The sequence below is a fragment of the Procambarus clarkii genome, chromosome 21 (assembly GCF_040958095.1).
Source record: "Procambarus clarkii isolate CNS0578487 chromosome 21, FALCON_Pclarkii_2.0, whole genome shotgun sequence".
In the NCBI taxonomy this organism is placed as follows: Eukaryota; Metazoa; Arthropoda; class Malacostraca; order Decapoda; family Cambaridae; genus Procambarus; species Procambarus clarkii.
Genome location: NC_091170.1, coordinates 8635864 through 8651749, shown reverse-complemented (window position 1 = coordinate 8651749; position 15886 = coordinate 8635864). Strand labels below are relative to the sequence as shown.

General features: G+C 41.2%; 1 protein-coding gene across 1 annotated transcript in view; it reads right to left on the bottom strand.

The window, feature by feature from the left end:
- The window catches only part of LOC123748436 (uncharacterized), a 283872-nt gene that overhangs the window by 56539 nt on the left and 211447 nt on the right, over positions 1-15886 (bottom strand). The window contains exon 8 of the mRNA XM_069328429.1: positions 11179-11357. Coding sequence (XP_069184530.1) covers positions 11179-11357 — 179 coding nt within the window. The remainder of the gene's footprint in view (positions 1-11178; positions 11358-15886) is intronic.

Genomic DNA, 15886 nt, shown 5'->3' with positions numbered 1-15886 from the left:
GTGATGACACTTAGGACGGGCTAGGACAGGTACACTAAGAATGACAAAGAGGTGTGTGAAGAACTCAACAAAAGGTTCCAGGAGGTCTTTACAATAGAACAGGGAGAAGTCACGGCGCTAGGAGAGGTGGCAGCAAACGAGGCGACCTTGGAAAGGTTCGAAATTACAAGAGATGAGGTCAAGAAGCACCTATTGGAGCTGGACGTGAGAAAAGCTATTGGGCCGGATGGAATCTCACCATGGGTATTGAAAGAGTGTGCAGGAGCACTTTGCTTGCCACTCTCCACAGTGTATAGTAGGTCACTGGAAACGGGAGACCTACCAAAAATATGGAAGACTGCTAATGTAGTCCCAATATACAAAAAGGGTGACAGACAAGAGGCACTAAACTACAGGCCAGTGTCCTTAACTTCTACACCATGCAAGGTGATGGAGAAGATTGTGAGAAAAAACTTGGTAACACATCTGGAGAGAAAAGACTTCGTGACAACCCATCAACATGGGTTCAGGGAGGGTAAATCTTGCCTTACAGGCTAAAAATAATTCTACAATCATGTGACAAGGATTAAGCAAGAAAGAGAAGGATGGGTGGACTGCATTTTTTTGGTCTGTCGGAAAGCCTTTGACACAGTCCCCCATAAAAGGTTGATGCATAAGCTGGAGAAACTGGTAGGGCGCTCCAGTGGATAAGGGAGTACCTAAGCAATAGGAAGCCGAGAGTTACAGTGAGGGAGGAGACCTCGGATTAGCGTGAAGTCACCAGTGGAGTCCCACAGGGCTCTGTACTCGGACCTATCCTGTTTCTGATATAAGTAAATGATCTCCCAGAGGGTATAGGCTCATTCCTCTCAATGTTTGCTGACGACGCCTAAATTATGAGACGGATTAAGACAGAGGAGGACAGCTTGAGGCTTCAAGAAGACCTGGACAAGCTGCAGGAATGGTCGAACAAATGGTTATTAGAGTTTAACCCAAGCAAATGTAATGTAATGAAGATAGGGGTAGGAAGGAGGAGACCAGATACAAGGTATCATTTGGAAGATGAAATATTTTAGGAGTCAGAGAGAGAGAAAGACCTGGGGGTTGATATCACGCCAGACCTGTCCCCATGAAGCTCATATCAAGAGGATAACATCAGCAGCATATGCCAGGGTGGCTAACATAAGAACGGCCATTAGAAACTTGTGTAAGGAATCTTTCAGAACATTATATACCAAATATGTCAGACCAATCCTGGAGTATGTGGCATGGAGTCCATATCTAGTCAAGCATAAGACTAAACGGGAAAAGGTTCAAAGGTTTGCCACCAGACTAGTACCCGAGCTGAGAGGTATGAGCTACGAGGAGAGATTACAGCAATTAAACCTCACCTCGTTGGAAGACAGGAGAGTTAGGGGGGACATGATCACCACATTAAAGAATCTCAAGGGAATCGACAGGGTAGATAAAGACAGGCTATTTAACACAAGGGGCAAATGCACAAGGGGACACAGGTGAAAACTGAGTGCCCAAATGAGCCACAGAGATATTAGAAAGAACTTTTTTAGTGTCAGAGTGGTTGACAAATGGAATTCATTAGGAAGTGATGTGGTGGAGGCTGACTCCATACACAGTTTCAAGTGTAGATATGATAGAGCCCAAAAGGCTCAGGAACCTGTACGCCTTTTTGATCGACGGTTGAGAGGCGGGACCAAAGAGCCAGAGCTCAACCCCCGCAAGCACAACTAGGTGAGTACAGCTAGGTGAGTACCACAACACACAACCCATGGCTCTACACCCACCACAACACACCACCCATGGCTGTACACCCACCACAACACACCACCCATGGCTCTACACCCACCACAACACACAACCCATGGCTCTACACCCACCACAACACACCACCCATGGCTCTACACCCACCACAACACACCACCCATGGCTCTACACCCACCTCAACTCACCACCCATGGCTGTACACCAACCTCAACACACCACTCATGGCTCTACACCCACCACAACACACCAACCATGGCTCTACACCCACCTCAACACACCAACCATGGCTCTACACCCACGACAACACACCAACCATGGCTCTACACCCACCTCAACACACCACCCATGGCTCTACACCCGCCACAACACACCACCCATGGCTCTACACCCACCACAACACACCACTAATGACTCTCCACCCACCACAACACACCAACCATGGCTCTACACCCACCACAACACACCAACCATGGCTCTACACCCACCACAACACACCACCCATGGCTCTACACCCACCACAACACACCACCCATGGCTCTACACCCACCACAACACACCACCCATGGCTCTACACCCACCACAACACACCAACCATGGCTCTACACCCACCACAACACACCACCCATGGCTCTACACCCACCACAACACACCACCCATGGCTCTACACCCACCACAACACACCAACCATGGCTCTACACTCACCACAACACACCAACCATGGCTCTACACCCACCACAACACACCAACCATGGCTCTACACCCACCACAACACACCAACCATGGCTCTACACCCGCCACAACACACCAACCATGGCTCTACACCCGCCACAACACACCAACCATGGCTCTACACTCACCACAACACACCAACCATGGCTCTACACCCACCAGAACACACAACCATGGCTCTACACCCACCACAACACACCAACCATGGCTCTACACTCACCACAACACACCAACCATGGCTCTACACCCACCACAACACACCAACCATGGCTCTACACCCACCACAACACACCACCCATGGCTCTACACCCACCACAACACACCACCCATGGCTCTACACCCACCACAACACACCAACCATGGCTCTACACCCACCACAACACACCAACCATGGCTCTACACTCACCACAACACACCAACCATGGCTCTACACCCACCACAACACACCAACCATGGCTCTACACCCACCACAACACACCAACCATGGCTCTACACCCGCCACAACACACCAACCATGGCTCTACACTCACCACAACACACCAACCATGGCTCTACACCCACCACAACACACAACCATGGCTCTACACCCACCACAACACACCAACCATGGCTCTACACTCACCACAACACACCAACCATGGCTCTACACCCACCACAACACACCAACCATGGCTCTACACCCACCACAACACTAACAATCAGAATTGGCTCAGTTAATGCGAACATAACAGACGTAAGAGGAGAAGCAACAGTTGGTACGCCCCAGCCACATCAACAGCAGCAGCAACACCACAGCAACAGCAGCAGCAACAGCAGCAGCAGCAACAACAACAGGAGCAGCAGCAGCAGCAGCAGCACAGCAGCAGCAGCAGAGCAACAGCAGCAGGAGCAGCACAGCAACAGCAGCAGCTGCAGCAGCAGGAACAGGAGCAGCAGCAAGAAGGCTTCTTAACAGCTGCACCAGCAGCTGTAATTAGGGCTGGTGAGGGCCATAGGGACTGCATTAAGTGCATCATGGTGTGGAGGCGCTCGCTTACTGCCCTTATTTTGAGAGACTTGTGGCCGGGATGGTGGTGGGAGAGGGAGACCAGGATGCTGGGATGGTGGTGGGAGAGGAAGACCAGGATGCTGGGATGGTGGTGGGAGAGAGAGACCAGAATGCTGGGATGGTGGTGGGAGGAATAGTCCAGGATTCTGGGATGGTGGTGGGAGAGATAGACCAGGATGCTGGGATGGTGGTGTTGGAGAGAGACCAGGAGGCTGGGATGGTGGTAGAAGCGAGAGAGAGAGAGAGAGAGAGAGAGAGACCAGGATGCTGGGTTGCTGGGATTATTGATGATAACTTAAATGAACAAATCCACAAGGGCCGTGACAAGGATTCGAACCTGCGTCCGAGAGCATCCCGGACGCTGCCTTTAATCGACTGAGCTACAACATGGTAAAAGAGTTGACACCGAAGTTCTACTGAACTTACTGGATCCTGCAGCCTCTCCAAGGCACAATCCAGGGTTTTACACAACTTCCCCCCATGCGCTCGAGCTATGCCAATAGGCCGTTCTCCCTCTTCGCCCTTACTTCATTACACCGAGGGTTTGTGCCTCGGAGAGGCTGCAGGATCCAGTAACTTCAGTAGAACTTCGGTTTCAACTCTTTTACAATGTCGTAGCTCAGTCGATTAAGGCAGCGCCTGGGATGCTCTCGGACGCAGGTTCGAATCCTTGTCACGGCCCTTGTGGATTTTTTCATTTAAGTTATCATCAATAACAGTTAACATTTTATAAAGCTACGCAAATGACAACAACGCCAAACCAACGTCACAAGAGTGAAAATGATGTCATCAGCTAACACAAACTAGGACGTCACTACTCAAACAATGACGTAGGTTTACATCAGTGACGTCAGGGCTCAGAGGCTGGCAGCTCGGGGTGAGAAATTTTGCAAATTTAAGAGTTCTTAAACGACTGAAGACTAACGCTGTCGCGCGGCAATTTTCCCTAATGAACAAAAGTTTGGGGGCGGCAGCTAATGGTCTCATGCGTTGGTGAGGAAAAAGGCGCATATTTGTGTGAAATTCTGGACCATACAAACAAACCAATGAATATGTACACACACATACACACACAACCAGGAACACAGACGCACACATACACACACAACCAGGAACACACACGCACACATACACATACAACCAGGAACACACACGCACACATACACACACAACCAGGAACACACACGCACACATACACACACAACCAGGAACACACACGCACACATACACACACAACCAGGAACACACACGCACACATACACATACAACCAGGAACACACACGCACACATACATACAACCAGGAACACACACGCACACATACACATACAACCAGGAACACACACGCACACATACACACACAACCAGGAACACACACGCACACATACAACCAGAAACACACACGCACACATACACACACAACCAGGAACAGACGCACACATACACACACAACCAGGAACACACACGCACACATACAACCAGGAACACACACGCACACATACACACACAACCAGGAACACAGACGCACACATACACACACAACCAGGAACACACACGCACACATACACACACAACCAGGAACACACACGCACACATACAACCAGAAACACACACGCACACATACACACACAACCAGGAACACACACGCACACATTCACACACAACCAGGAACACACACGCACACATACACACACAACCAGGAACACAGACGCAAACATACACATACAACCAGGAACACACACGCACACATACATCCAGGAACACACACGCACACATACACACACAACCAGGAACACAGACGCACACATACACACACAACCAGGAACACAGACGCACACATACACATACAACCAGGAACACACACGCACACATACACATACACACCCGGTGAGTGTGTATGTGACAGGTTACGCCAGACTTGTCCCCCTGAAGCCCACATCAAGAGCATAACATCAGCGGCATATGTCAGGTTGGCTAATTTAAAAACTGACTTTAGAAACGTGTGTACGGAATCATTCAGAATCTTGAATACCACGTATGTCAGACCTATCCTGGACTATGCAGCCCCAGCATGGAGTCCATATCTCGTCAAGCATAAAACTAATTTGGAAAAGGTTCAAAGGTTAAACACCAGAATATTGTCCGAACTGAGGAAAATGAACTATGAGGATAGACTTCGGGAATTAAGCCTTACGTTGCTGGAAGACGGGGACATGAGCACCACATACAAGATTATCAAAGGAATTGATAGGGGTAGACAAAAACAGTTTATGTAACACAAGGGGCACACGCACTAAGGGACACAGGTGGAAATTGAGTGCCCAAATGAGCTATAATGACATTAGAAAGATTTTTTTAGTTTCAGAGTAGTAAATAAATGGAATGCATTAGGAAGTGATGTGGTGGAGGCTGACTCCATACACAGTTTCAACTGTAGATATGATAGAGCCCAATAGGCTCAGGAACCTGTACATCAGCTGATGTACAGTTGAGAGGCGGAGAACCGAAGAGCCAAAGCTCATCCCTTGCAAGTACAACTAGTTGAGTACAACCATCAACACACTCACACACTCACACACACACCGGGTTCTATTAATAAGGGGAGGCGGTTAATGAGAAGTGACTAATGGAAAAGATTCTCATATTTTGGGAGGAGAGTAGAAACAGCGAAGAAATTATCACGACATACAAAATACTCGGATGAATCGCCTGGGTAGACAAGAGCGGGCATTTAGTAATGAAAATGAATGAAATTAGAAATGAATTTGAGGACACAAACCCCAAACACGGACTCACATCTAGATACGACAATACACGTTTTCTTCTTAAACGTTCGCCAGTTTATAGAAGGTTGAGAGCCGGTAGTCAAGAGCTGGAACTCGATCTACGGAAATTCTGGATGGACAATTAAGCCAGTACGTACGTCTGTGTACCTCATTTGAGCTCCATAGATGGAGGAGGTAGTTAGGGTGATTCTCTCTCTCTCTCTCTCTCTCTCTATGGAGTAGAGAGAGAGAGAGAGAGAGAGAGAGATAAGGTGGTGGCAGCAGCAAGCCCTGTACATTGTGGTGGTTGTATTCACCTAGTTGTGCTTGCGGGGGTTGAGCTCTGCTCTTTCGGCCCGCCTCTCAACTGTCAATCAACTGTTTCTACTATTACTATTTTTTTCAACACCACACACACACCCCAGGTAGCAGCCCGTGACAGATGACTAACTCCCATGTACCTATTTACTGCTAAGTAACAGGGGCATAGGGTGAAAGAAATTCTGCCCATCTTTTCTCGCCGGCGCCCGGGATCGAACCCGGGATCATAGGATCACGTCTGCAGAGTGCTGTCCGCTCGGCCACCGACTCCTGTAGGTTGTCTGCTACGACTGGTACGACTGCAGAACAGGAGGACCTTAGCAAACTCCAGGAGTGGTGAAACAAATGGCTACTAGAACTCAACCCCAGCAAATGTAAGATAATGAAGGTGGGAAAGGGGGAAAGGAGACCAGGAGGAATATATAAACCATAATGGAAAGCAACTTTGGGCATCAGAAAGAGCGAAAGGTTTACGAGTGGATATAATTTCATCACTAGCTCCAGCGCCACACATAAACCGGCTAACATCGGCAGCATATGGAACGCTGACAAACATTAGAACGTCGATTGGTGCTCCTTCAAGGCAATTTGCGCAGTGATTGTTAGACCAATAATGGAGCATGCAACGCCTGCCTGATATCCGCACTTTGTGAAGCATAAAATAACAAATTGGAAAGATACAAAAGTTTGCAGCAAGATTAGTGCCAGAGCAAGGAGAAATTAGCCGTGAGAACAGGTTAATAAAACTGGATCTCGCATACTTGGAAGAGAGAAGAAACAAAGGAGACATGATCTTAACTTAACAAGATACTGAGGCGAGCAGGAATGCTAAAGGGGACAATGTTAGCCTCTTTAAACTGAGAGAAAACAGGACGAAACAACATAATTGGAAAGTGGAAACGTAAATGAGTCGAAGAATCAAAGAAATGTTAAAAAATACAAGTCTAATGCACTAAAGAAGTTGTGGAAGCCACCTCCAATCTCAAATTTAAAGCCAGATTCGAGATAGAACACAAATGCCAAATTAGTTAAAATATAACACGACCAATATAACACGAAGAACAGGAGGGACCGGAAAAGCTTGATCTAACTTCTCCGTAGTTATTCATAGGTAAAATAGGCAAGCTCATATATACACACACACACACACACACACACACACACACACACACACACACACACACACACACACACACACACACACACACACACCCTCACACACATCTTCCCACACATAAACAATCAACCCTTAACACACAAACCCATAACCTTTCCGCCCTATAAACACGCACGCATAACCCCCCCCCCCACACACACACACGTAGCATTCCACACATACACCAACGCCCCCCCCCTTACGCACATAATCCCCCCACCCACACACACACAACCCCCCCCCCCCCACACACACACAAACCCCCACAAACACAATCCAAAAATTGTACACAATCCCCCTCCCCCACAACAGTTGATTCATTGGTCAGTTTAGAGGCGAGCCCAAAGAGCCAAAGTTTAACCTCTGAAAGCACAACTAGGTAACTACAACTACGTGAGTACACACACAACAACCCTCTTCCCCTCCGCAAACACACAAACTCCCCACACAGAACTCCCCCTACAATCACAACCCCCAAACACACACAAACACACACACAAACACACACAAACACACACAAACACACACAAACACACACACAAACACACACAAACACACACAAACACACACAAACACACACAAACACACACACAAACACACACAAACACACACACAACTCTGACAAAAATGGACTACAAGTAGAACTTTTAAAGACTCATTTTCCTGTGGCCTTCAATGACGTGGAGTGAGGTTTAGTCACTAATGACTTGGTGTATACTGTATATGAAGGAAAGGGGGAAGGCAGGCTGGAGATGAGATAAGAAATAAGGAGAGAGAAGAGGTGAACAAGTGCATAAGGAAGAAAGAAAGAGGAGGAAAAAATAAGGGAGCAGAGGCGAAGAAAGTGGGAAAAGGTAAGGAAGGATGAAGAAAGAGATAGATAGATAGACAGATAGATAGATAGATAGATAGAGAGAGAGAGAGAGAGAGAGAGAGAGAGAGAGAGAGAGAGAGAGAGAGAGAGAGAGAGAGAGAGAGAGAGAGAGAGACAGACAGACAGACAGACAGACAGACAGAGAGAGTTGAAGAAGGGACAGAGAGAGAGAGAGAGAACGAAATGAGATAGATGAAGAGATATGAAGACGATAAAGATAAAACAATTACATTGGAAAAAACTAAATAAAACCAAGAAGAGAGGTTTTATTTCGAAATCATCTACTAATCTCTCTCTCTACAAACGAAATCAAGAGAAAAAAGCCAAAGGGTCTCCACCTACCCTCTCCCCAGTTCACACTTCATGGAATAACGGAGACAATTCACGTAACACCACAGGCTTATCGAAAATAGCCACAAAAATAAATAAATCAGAAAACAATTATCCCCCAGGTTCTGCGACCAGGAATACAATTGTGGCCAAAGCTTCAGTCTTGTGACTGAGATTAGTTGTATTTGAGGTTGTAATTGTTAATTTTTTGCACTTTAACCAATTGATTATGCACTTTATGATTTTTTTTAACTAATTAGGCAACTCTACTTACTCTAATTACTCTAACAGTAAACTGAAATAAATTATGCTTCTCAGAAACTCTAACTAATGAATCATGCATGTTCTGTAATTGTAATTGATTAATTATTTATTTTCTGTAATAGTAACTAATTAACTATGTATTTTCTGTAATAGTACAGATTAATTATGAATTTTCTGTAATAATAACTAATTAATTATGCATTTTCTATAAGAGAAGCTAATTTTTTGACCTTTTCCGAATTTATATAAAATTAGTTATGGATTTATTCTGCATAAAATATATTTTATACATTTCTTATGAGTGCAATTTTTTTTTATTTTTTTTTTAACTGTAAAGGTAATTACGAAATGTCCCGGATATTTCTTATTGCTGTTAGACAGGTTCTTGACAGCTGAAGGAACCCAATTTAGTGACAATTAATAGTTTAAAAAAGTCAAAATATAGCGCGGGAGCAACGCCAAATGAAAGGGCAGGAAATGTCGCCGAATGAAGGCAATTGGGGGTAAGATATGGCACTCTCAGTAGAGTCGTACGTGCCTTTTCAAGATAAAAGATAAGGTCGAAACTCTCTCACTTGCGGTCTGCAAAGGAACACATTTCAAATGTCAAGATCTAACATTGGGAACGTTATTTGGTTTTAGAACGAATATTGAGACTTTTGGACATACGATTTGTGGGTGAGTGGAACGGCCTCTTAAGATAATAAGAAAGATAAGACAAATGAAAGTAAAGGTCAGTGAAACTCAAAAGGAGTTAAAACTAATCTACATATGAAAAGATATCTGAACCTACAATCATAAGTTTTAGACCAATATTCAGCTCTAGGCGTTTTCTGGAGTTTAAGGTATTTTCACGAGTTTTAGACAAGTTTTCTTTAGTGCCAGGCAAGTTTTCGGGGGTTTGATGAAAAGTTTTCACGAGTTTCAGAAGAGCTTTCGTGAAATAAAGCGCGTGAGCTTCAACTTCACAAGCTGTCCGCAGTTCGAGCCCTCATTCAACCCGGATGACTGGAAGAGTTTTCGTGAGTTTAAGGCAAGTTCTTATGAGTTTTTAGCAGTCAAAAAATGAACCAGTGTAGGAACGATTCACAGACCAACCGGCTGTGGTGGGTATGTGGGCCTGCGGGGCGCTCCAAGTAACAGCCTAGTGGACCAAGCTCTCACAAGTCAAGCCTGGCCTCGGGCCGAGATTGGGGAGTAGAAGAACTCCCAGAACCCCATCAAACAGTTATCCCAGAGCAGCAAGATTACACAATATCACAGAAATTCAATGAACCAATCATTTAGCTGTTCAACCGTGTTCACCGAGCCGTAATTCAAGACCTGGTTGTAAACTATCTGACAGCTCGTGTTCCAGGGATATAATGGGGAGCTATCAGAGAAGGAGCGAGTGTTGGGGAAGGGGGATGGGGGGTGGTGTGGGGATGGAGGGAGGAAATTATCAGGGGAAAGCGCCAAGCCATTAAGACTATATAGCACTTGGAAAGGGTCAGGATAAGGATTTGGGATTTGACGGGGGAGGAATAGTGCCCAACCACTTGGACGGGGGAAGGTATGAGGCGGGTGGGGGGGGGGGGACAAGGAACGGATGATCGACAACCGGTTCTCAGAAAGGAGAGGGGAAGTACTAGCTTTGTATAGCACATTACTTCCTACTTTTGGAGGAGGAAGGAAAAGTCATTAGTTTTCCTTTTTGCTGCCTCCGGGTGTTTATGAGGGCTGGAACATATCGATATAACAAATATATTAAGTGATATCGTACAAGAGATAGGATGATAGCACAATCCCCCCCCCCCAGACTCTCACCTAATCATCATATTCTTTACGAACTCAAACAATCCGTTAAAAAAAAATGTGAGGGATTATCCACAACTAAATCACCAAACTGAATAACTGGATCACCAGGACTCAAAGTTTCGCAAAGTAACTCACGTTGAACAAGAAGGTGAAGTTATATGCGGGCGGGTTAGCGCGGGCGGCGCAAGTTAGGGTGGCAGAGTCCCCCGCCCGCAACCCGCCCACGCCGCCCACGCCGCCCACTCCGACGTTCTTGCTGGCCACCCGTCCTTGGCTGCCACCCCCCTCGATGCTGATGCTGGCCTCGGGGACATCTGTGGTAGAGGGAGATGAGAGATGATGATGCTTAAACTTTTTCAGAATATTTTAACAATCATAAAGTAAAATAACTATTGTTCATTCAAAAATGAAAGTAATCTTATATCATTCTATGGTAATCTAGAGTAATCATTCTATAATATATAGTAATCATTCTATATTCTATAGCAATCATTCTATAATCTAGAGTAATCATTCTGTAATCTATAGTAATCATTCTATAATCCATAGTAAACATTCTATAGACAGTAATCTATATCATTCAAAAATGACAGTAACTATAGCTATAACATTCAAGAATGACAGTAACTATAGCTATATCATTCAAGAATGACAGTAACTATAGCTAAATCATTCAAGAATGACAGTAATTAGAGCTATATCAATCAAGAAAAATAGTAACTATAGCTATAACATTTAAGAATGACAGTAACTATAGTTATATAATTTAAGAATGAGAGTAACTATACCTAAATCATTCAAGGATGACTGTAAGTATTGCTATATCATTCAAGAATGACAGTAACTAAAGCTATAACATTCAAGAATGTCAGTAACTATAGCTATATCAATCAAGAATGAGAGTAACTATAGCTAAATCACTCAAGAAAGACAGTAACTATAGCTAAATCATAAAAGAATGACAAAAATTATTGCTTTATCATCCAAGAATGACAGTAACTATAGATAAGTCATTCAAGAATGACAGTAATTATAGCTATATCATTCAAGAATGACAGTAACAATAGCTATATCATTCAATAATGACAGTAACAAGAGCAATATCACTCAAGAATGACAGTAACTATAGCTAAATCATTCACGAATGACAGTAATTATAGCTATACCATTCAAGAATGAGAGTACCTATAGCTATATCATTCAAGAATGACAGTAACTATAGCTATACCATTCAGGAATGACAGAAACTATAGCTAAATCATTCATGAATGACAGTAATTATAGCTGTATTATTCAAGAATGACAGTAATTATAGCTATATCACTCAAGAAAGAGAGTAACTATAGCTAAATCACTAAAAAAGACAGTAACTATAGCTAAATCATTAAGGAATGACAGTAATTATAGCTATATCATTCAAGAATGACAGTATCTATAGCTATATCATTCAAGAAAGAGAATAACTATAGTTATATCATACAAGAATGACAGTAACTATAGCTAAATCATTCATGAATGACAGTATCTATAGCAATTTCATTCAAGAATGACAGTACCTATAGCTATATCATTCAAGAATAACAGTAACTATAGCCTTATCATTCAAGAATGACAGTAACTATAGCAATATCATTCAAGATTAACAGTAACTATAGCTATATCATTCAAGAATGACAGTAACTATAGTTATATCATTCAAGAATAACAGTAACTCTAGCTATATCATTCAAGAATAACAGTAACTATTGCTATATCATACAAGAATGACAGAAACAATAGCTAAATCATTCAAAAATGACACTAATTATAGATATATCATTCAAGAAAGACAGTAACTATAGCTATATCATTCAGGAATGACAGTAACTATAGCTATGTCACTCAAGAAAGACATAAACTATAGCTAAATCACTCAAGAACGACAGTAACTATAGCTAAATCATTCACGAATGACAGTAACTATAGCTATATCATTCAAGAATGACAGTAACTCTAGCTATATCATTCAGGATCGACAGTAATTATAGCTATATCATTCAAGAAAGACAATAACTCTAGCTATATCATTCAAGAATGACAGTAACTATAGCTATATCATTCAAAAATGACACTAATTATAGATATATCATTCAAGAATGACAGTAACTATTGCTATATCATTCAGGAATGACAGTAACTATAGCAATATAATTCAAGAATGAGAGTAACTATAGCTATATCATTCAAGAATGACAGTAACTATAGCTAAATAATTCAGGAATGATAGTAACTATAGCTATATGATTTAGGAATGAGAGTAACTATAGCTAAATCATTCAAAGATGACAGTAATTATAGCTATATCATTCAAGAATGACAGTAACTATAGCTATATCATTCAAGAATGAAAGTAGCTATTGCTATACCATTCAAGAATGTCAGTAACTATAGCTATATCATTCAAGAATGACAGTAATTTTAGCTATAACATTCATGAATGTCAGTAACTATTGCTATATCATTCAAGAATGACAGTAACTATAGCTATATCATACAAGAATGACAGAAACTATAGCTAAATCATTCATGTATGACACTAATTATAGCTATATCATTCAAGAATGACAGTAACTATAGATATATCATTCAAGAATGACAGTAACCATAGCTATATCATTCAAGAACGACAACAACTATAGCTATATCATTCAAGAATGACAGTAACAATCATCATCATTCAGCTAAATCATTCATGAATGACAGTATCTGTAGCTACATCTTTCAAGAATGACTGTAACTATAGCTAAATCATTCAAGAATGACAGTAATTATAGCTATATCATTCAAGAATGACATAAACTATAGGTATATTTTTCAAGAATGACAGTAACTATAGCAATATCACTCAAGAATGACGATACCTTTTGCTAAATCTTTCAAGAATGACAGTAACGTTTGCTAAATCATTCAAGAATGACAGTAATTATATCTACATCATTCAAGAATGACAGTAACTATAGCTATATCATTCAAGAATGACAGTAATTATAGCTATATCACTCAAGAAAGACAGTAACTATAGCTAAATCACTCAAGAAAGACAGCAACTATAGCTAAATTATTCTAGAATGACAGTAATTATATCTATATCATTCAAGAATGACAGTACCTATAGCTATATCATTCAAGTGTGACAGTAACTATAGCTATATCATTCAAGAATGTCAGTAACTATAGTTATATCATTCAAGAATGACAGTAACTAAAGTTAATCATTCATGAATGACAGTATCTATTGCAATATCATTCAAGAATGACAGTAACTATAGCTAAATCATTCAAGAATGAACGTAACTACAGCTATATCATTTAAGAATGAGAGTAACTATAGCTAAATCATTCAAGGAAGCCAGTAATTATAGCTATATCATTCAATAATTACAGTAACTATAGCTATATCATTAAAAAATGAAAGTAACTATAGCTATACCTTTCAAGAATGTCAGTAACTATAGCTATATCATTCAAGAATGACAGTAATTATAGCTATACCATACAAGAATGTCAGTAACTATAGCTATATCATTTAAGAATGACAGTAACTATAGTTATTTCATTCAAGAATGAAAGAAACTATAGCTAAATCATTCAAGAATGACACTAATTATAGCTATATCATTCAAGAATGACAGTAACTATAGCTATATCATTCAAGAATGACAGCAACTATAGCTATATCATTCAAGAATGACAGTAACTATAGCTAAATCATTCATGAATGACAATATCTATAGCAATATCGATCAAAATTGACAGTAACTATAGCTAAATCATTCAAGAATGACAGTAATTATAGCTATATCATTCAAAAAAGAAAGTAACTATAGCTATACCTTTCATGAATGTCCGTAACTATAGCAATATCATTCAAGAATGAAGGTAGCTATTGCTATACCATTCAAGAATGTCAGTAACTATAGCAATATCATTCAAAAATGACAGTAATTATAGTTAGAACATTCAAGAAAGTCAGTAACAATAGCTATATCATTCAAGAATGACAGTAAGTATAGCTAAATCATTCAAGTATGACACTAATTATAGCTATATAATTCAAGAATGACAGTAACCATAGCTATAGCATTCAAGAATGAGAGTAACTATAGCTATATCATACAAGGATGACAGCAACTATAGCAATATCATTCAAGAATGACAGTAACAATCATCATCATTCAGCTAAATCATTCATGAATGACAGTATCTGTAGCTATATCTCTCAAGAATGACTATAACTATAGGTAAATCATTCAAGAATGACAGTAATTATAGCTATATCATTCAAGAATAACAGTACCTAAAGCTATATTTTTCAAGAATGACAGTAACTATAGCTATATTACTCAAGAATGACAGTAACTTTTGCTAAATCATTCAAGAATGCCAGTGATTATATTTACATCATTCAAGAATGACAGTAACTTTTGCTAAATCATTCAAGAATGACAGTAATTATATCTACATCACTCAAGAATGACAGTAACTATAGCTAAATCATTCATTAATGACAGTATCTATAGAAATATCGTTCAAGAATGACAGTAACTACAGCTAAATCATTCATTAATGACAGTAACTATAGCTATATCATACAAGAATGACAGAAACTATAGCTAAATCACTCAAGAAAGAGAGTTACTATAGCTAAATCATTCAAGAATGACAGTAATTAAAGCTATATCATTCTAGAATGACAGTAACTATAGCTATATCATTCAAGAGTGACAGTAACTATAGCTATATCATTCAAGAATGACAGTAACTATAGTTATATCATTCAAGAATGACAGTAACTATAGCTGAA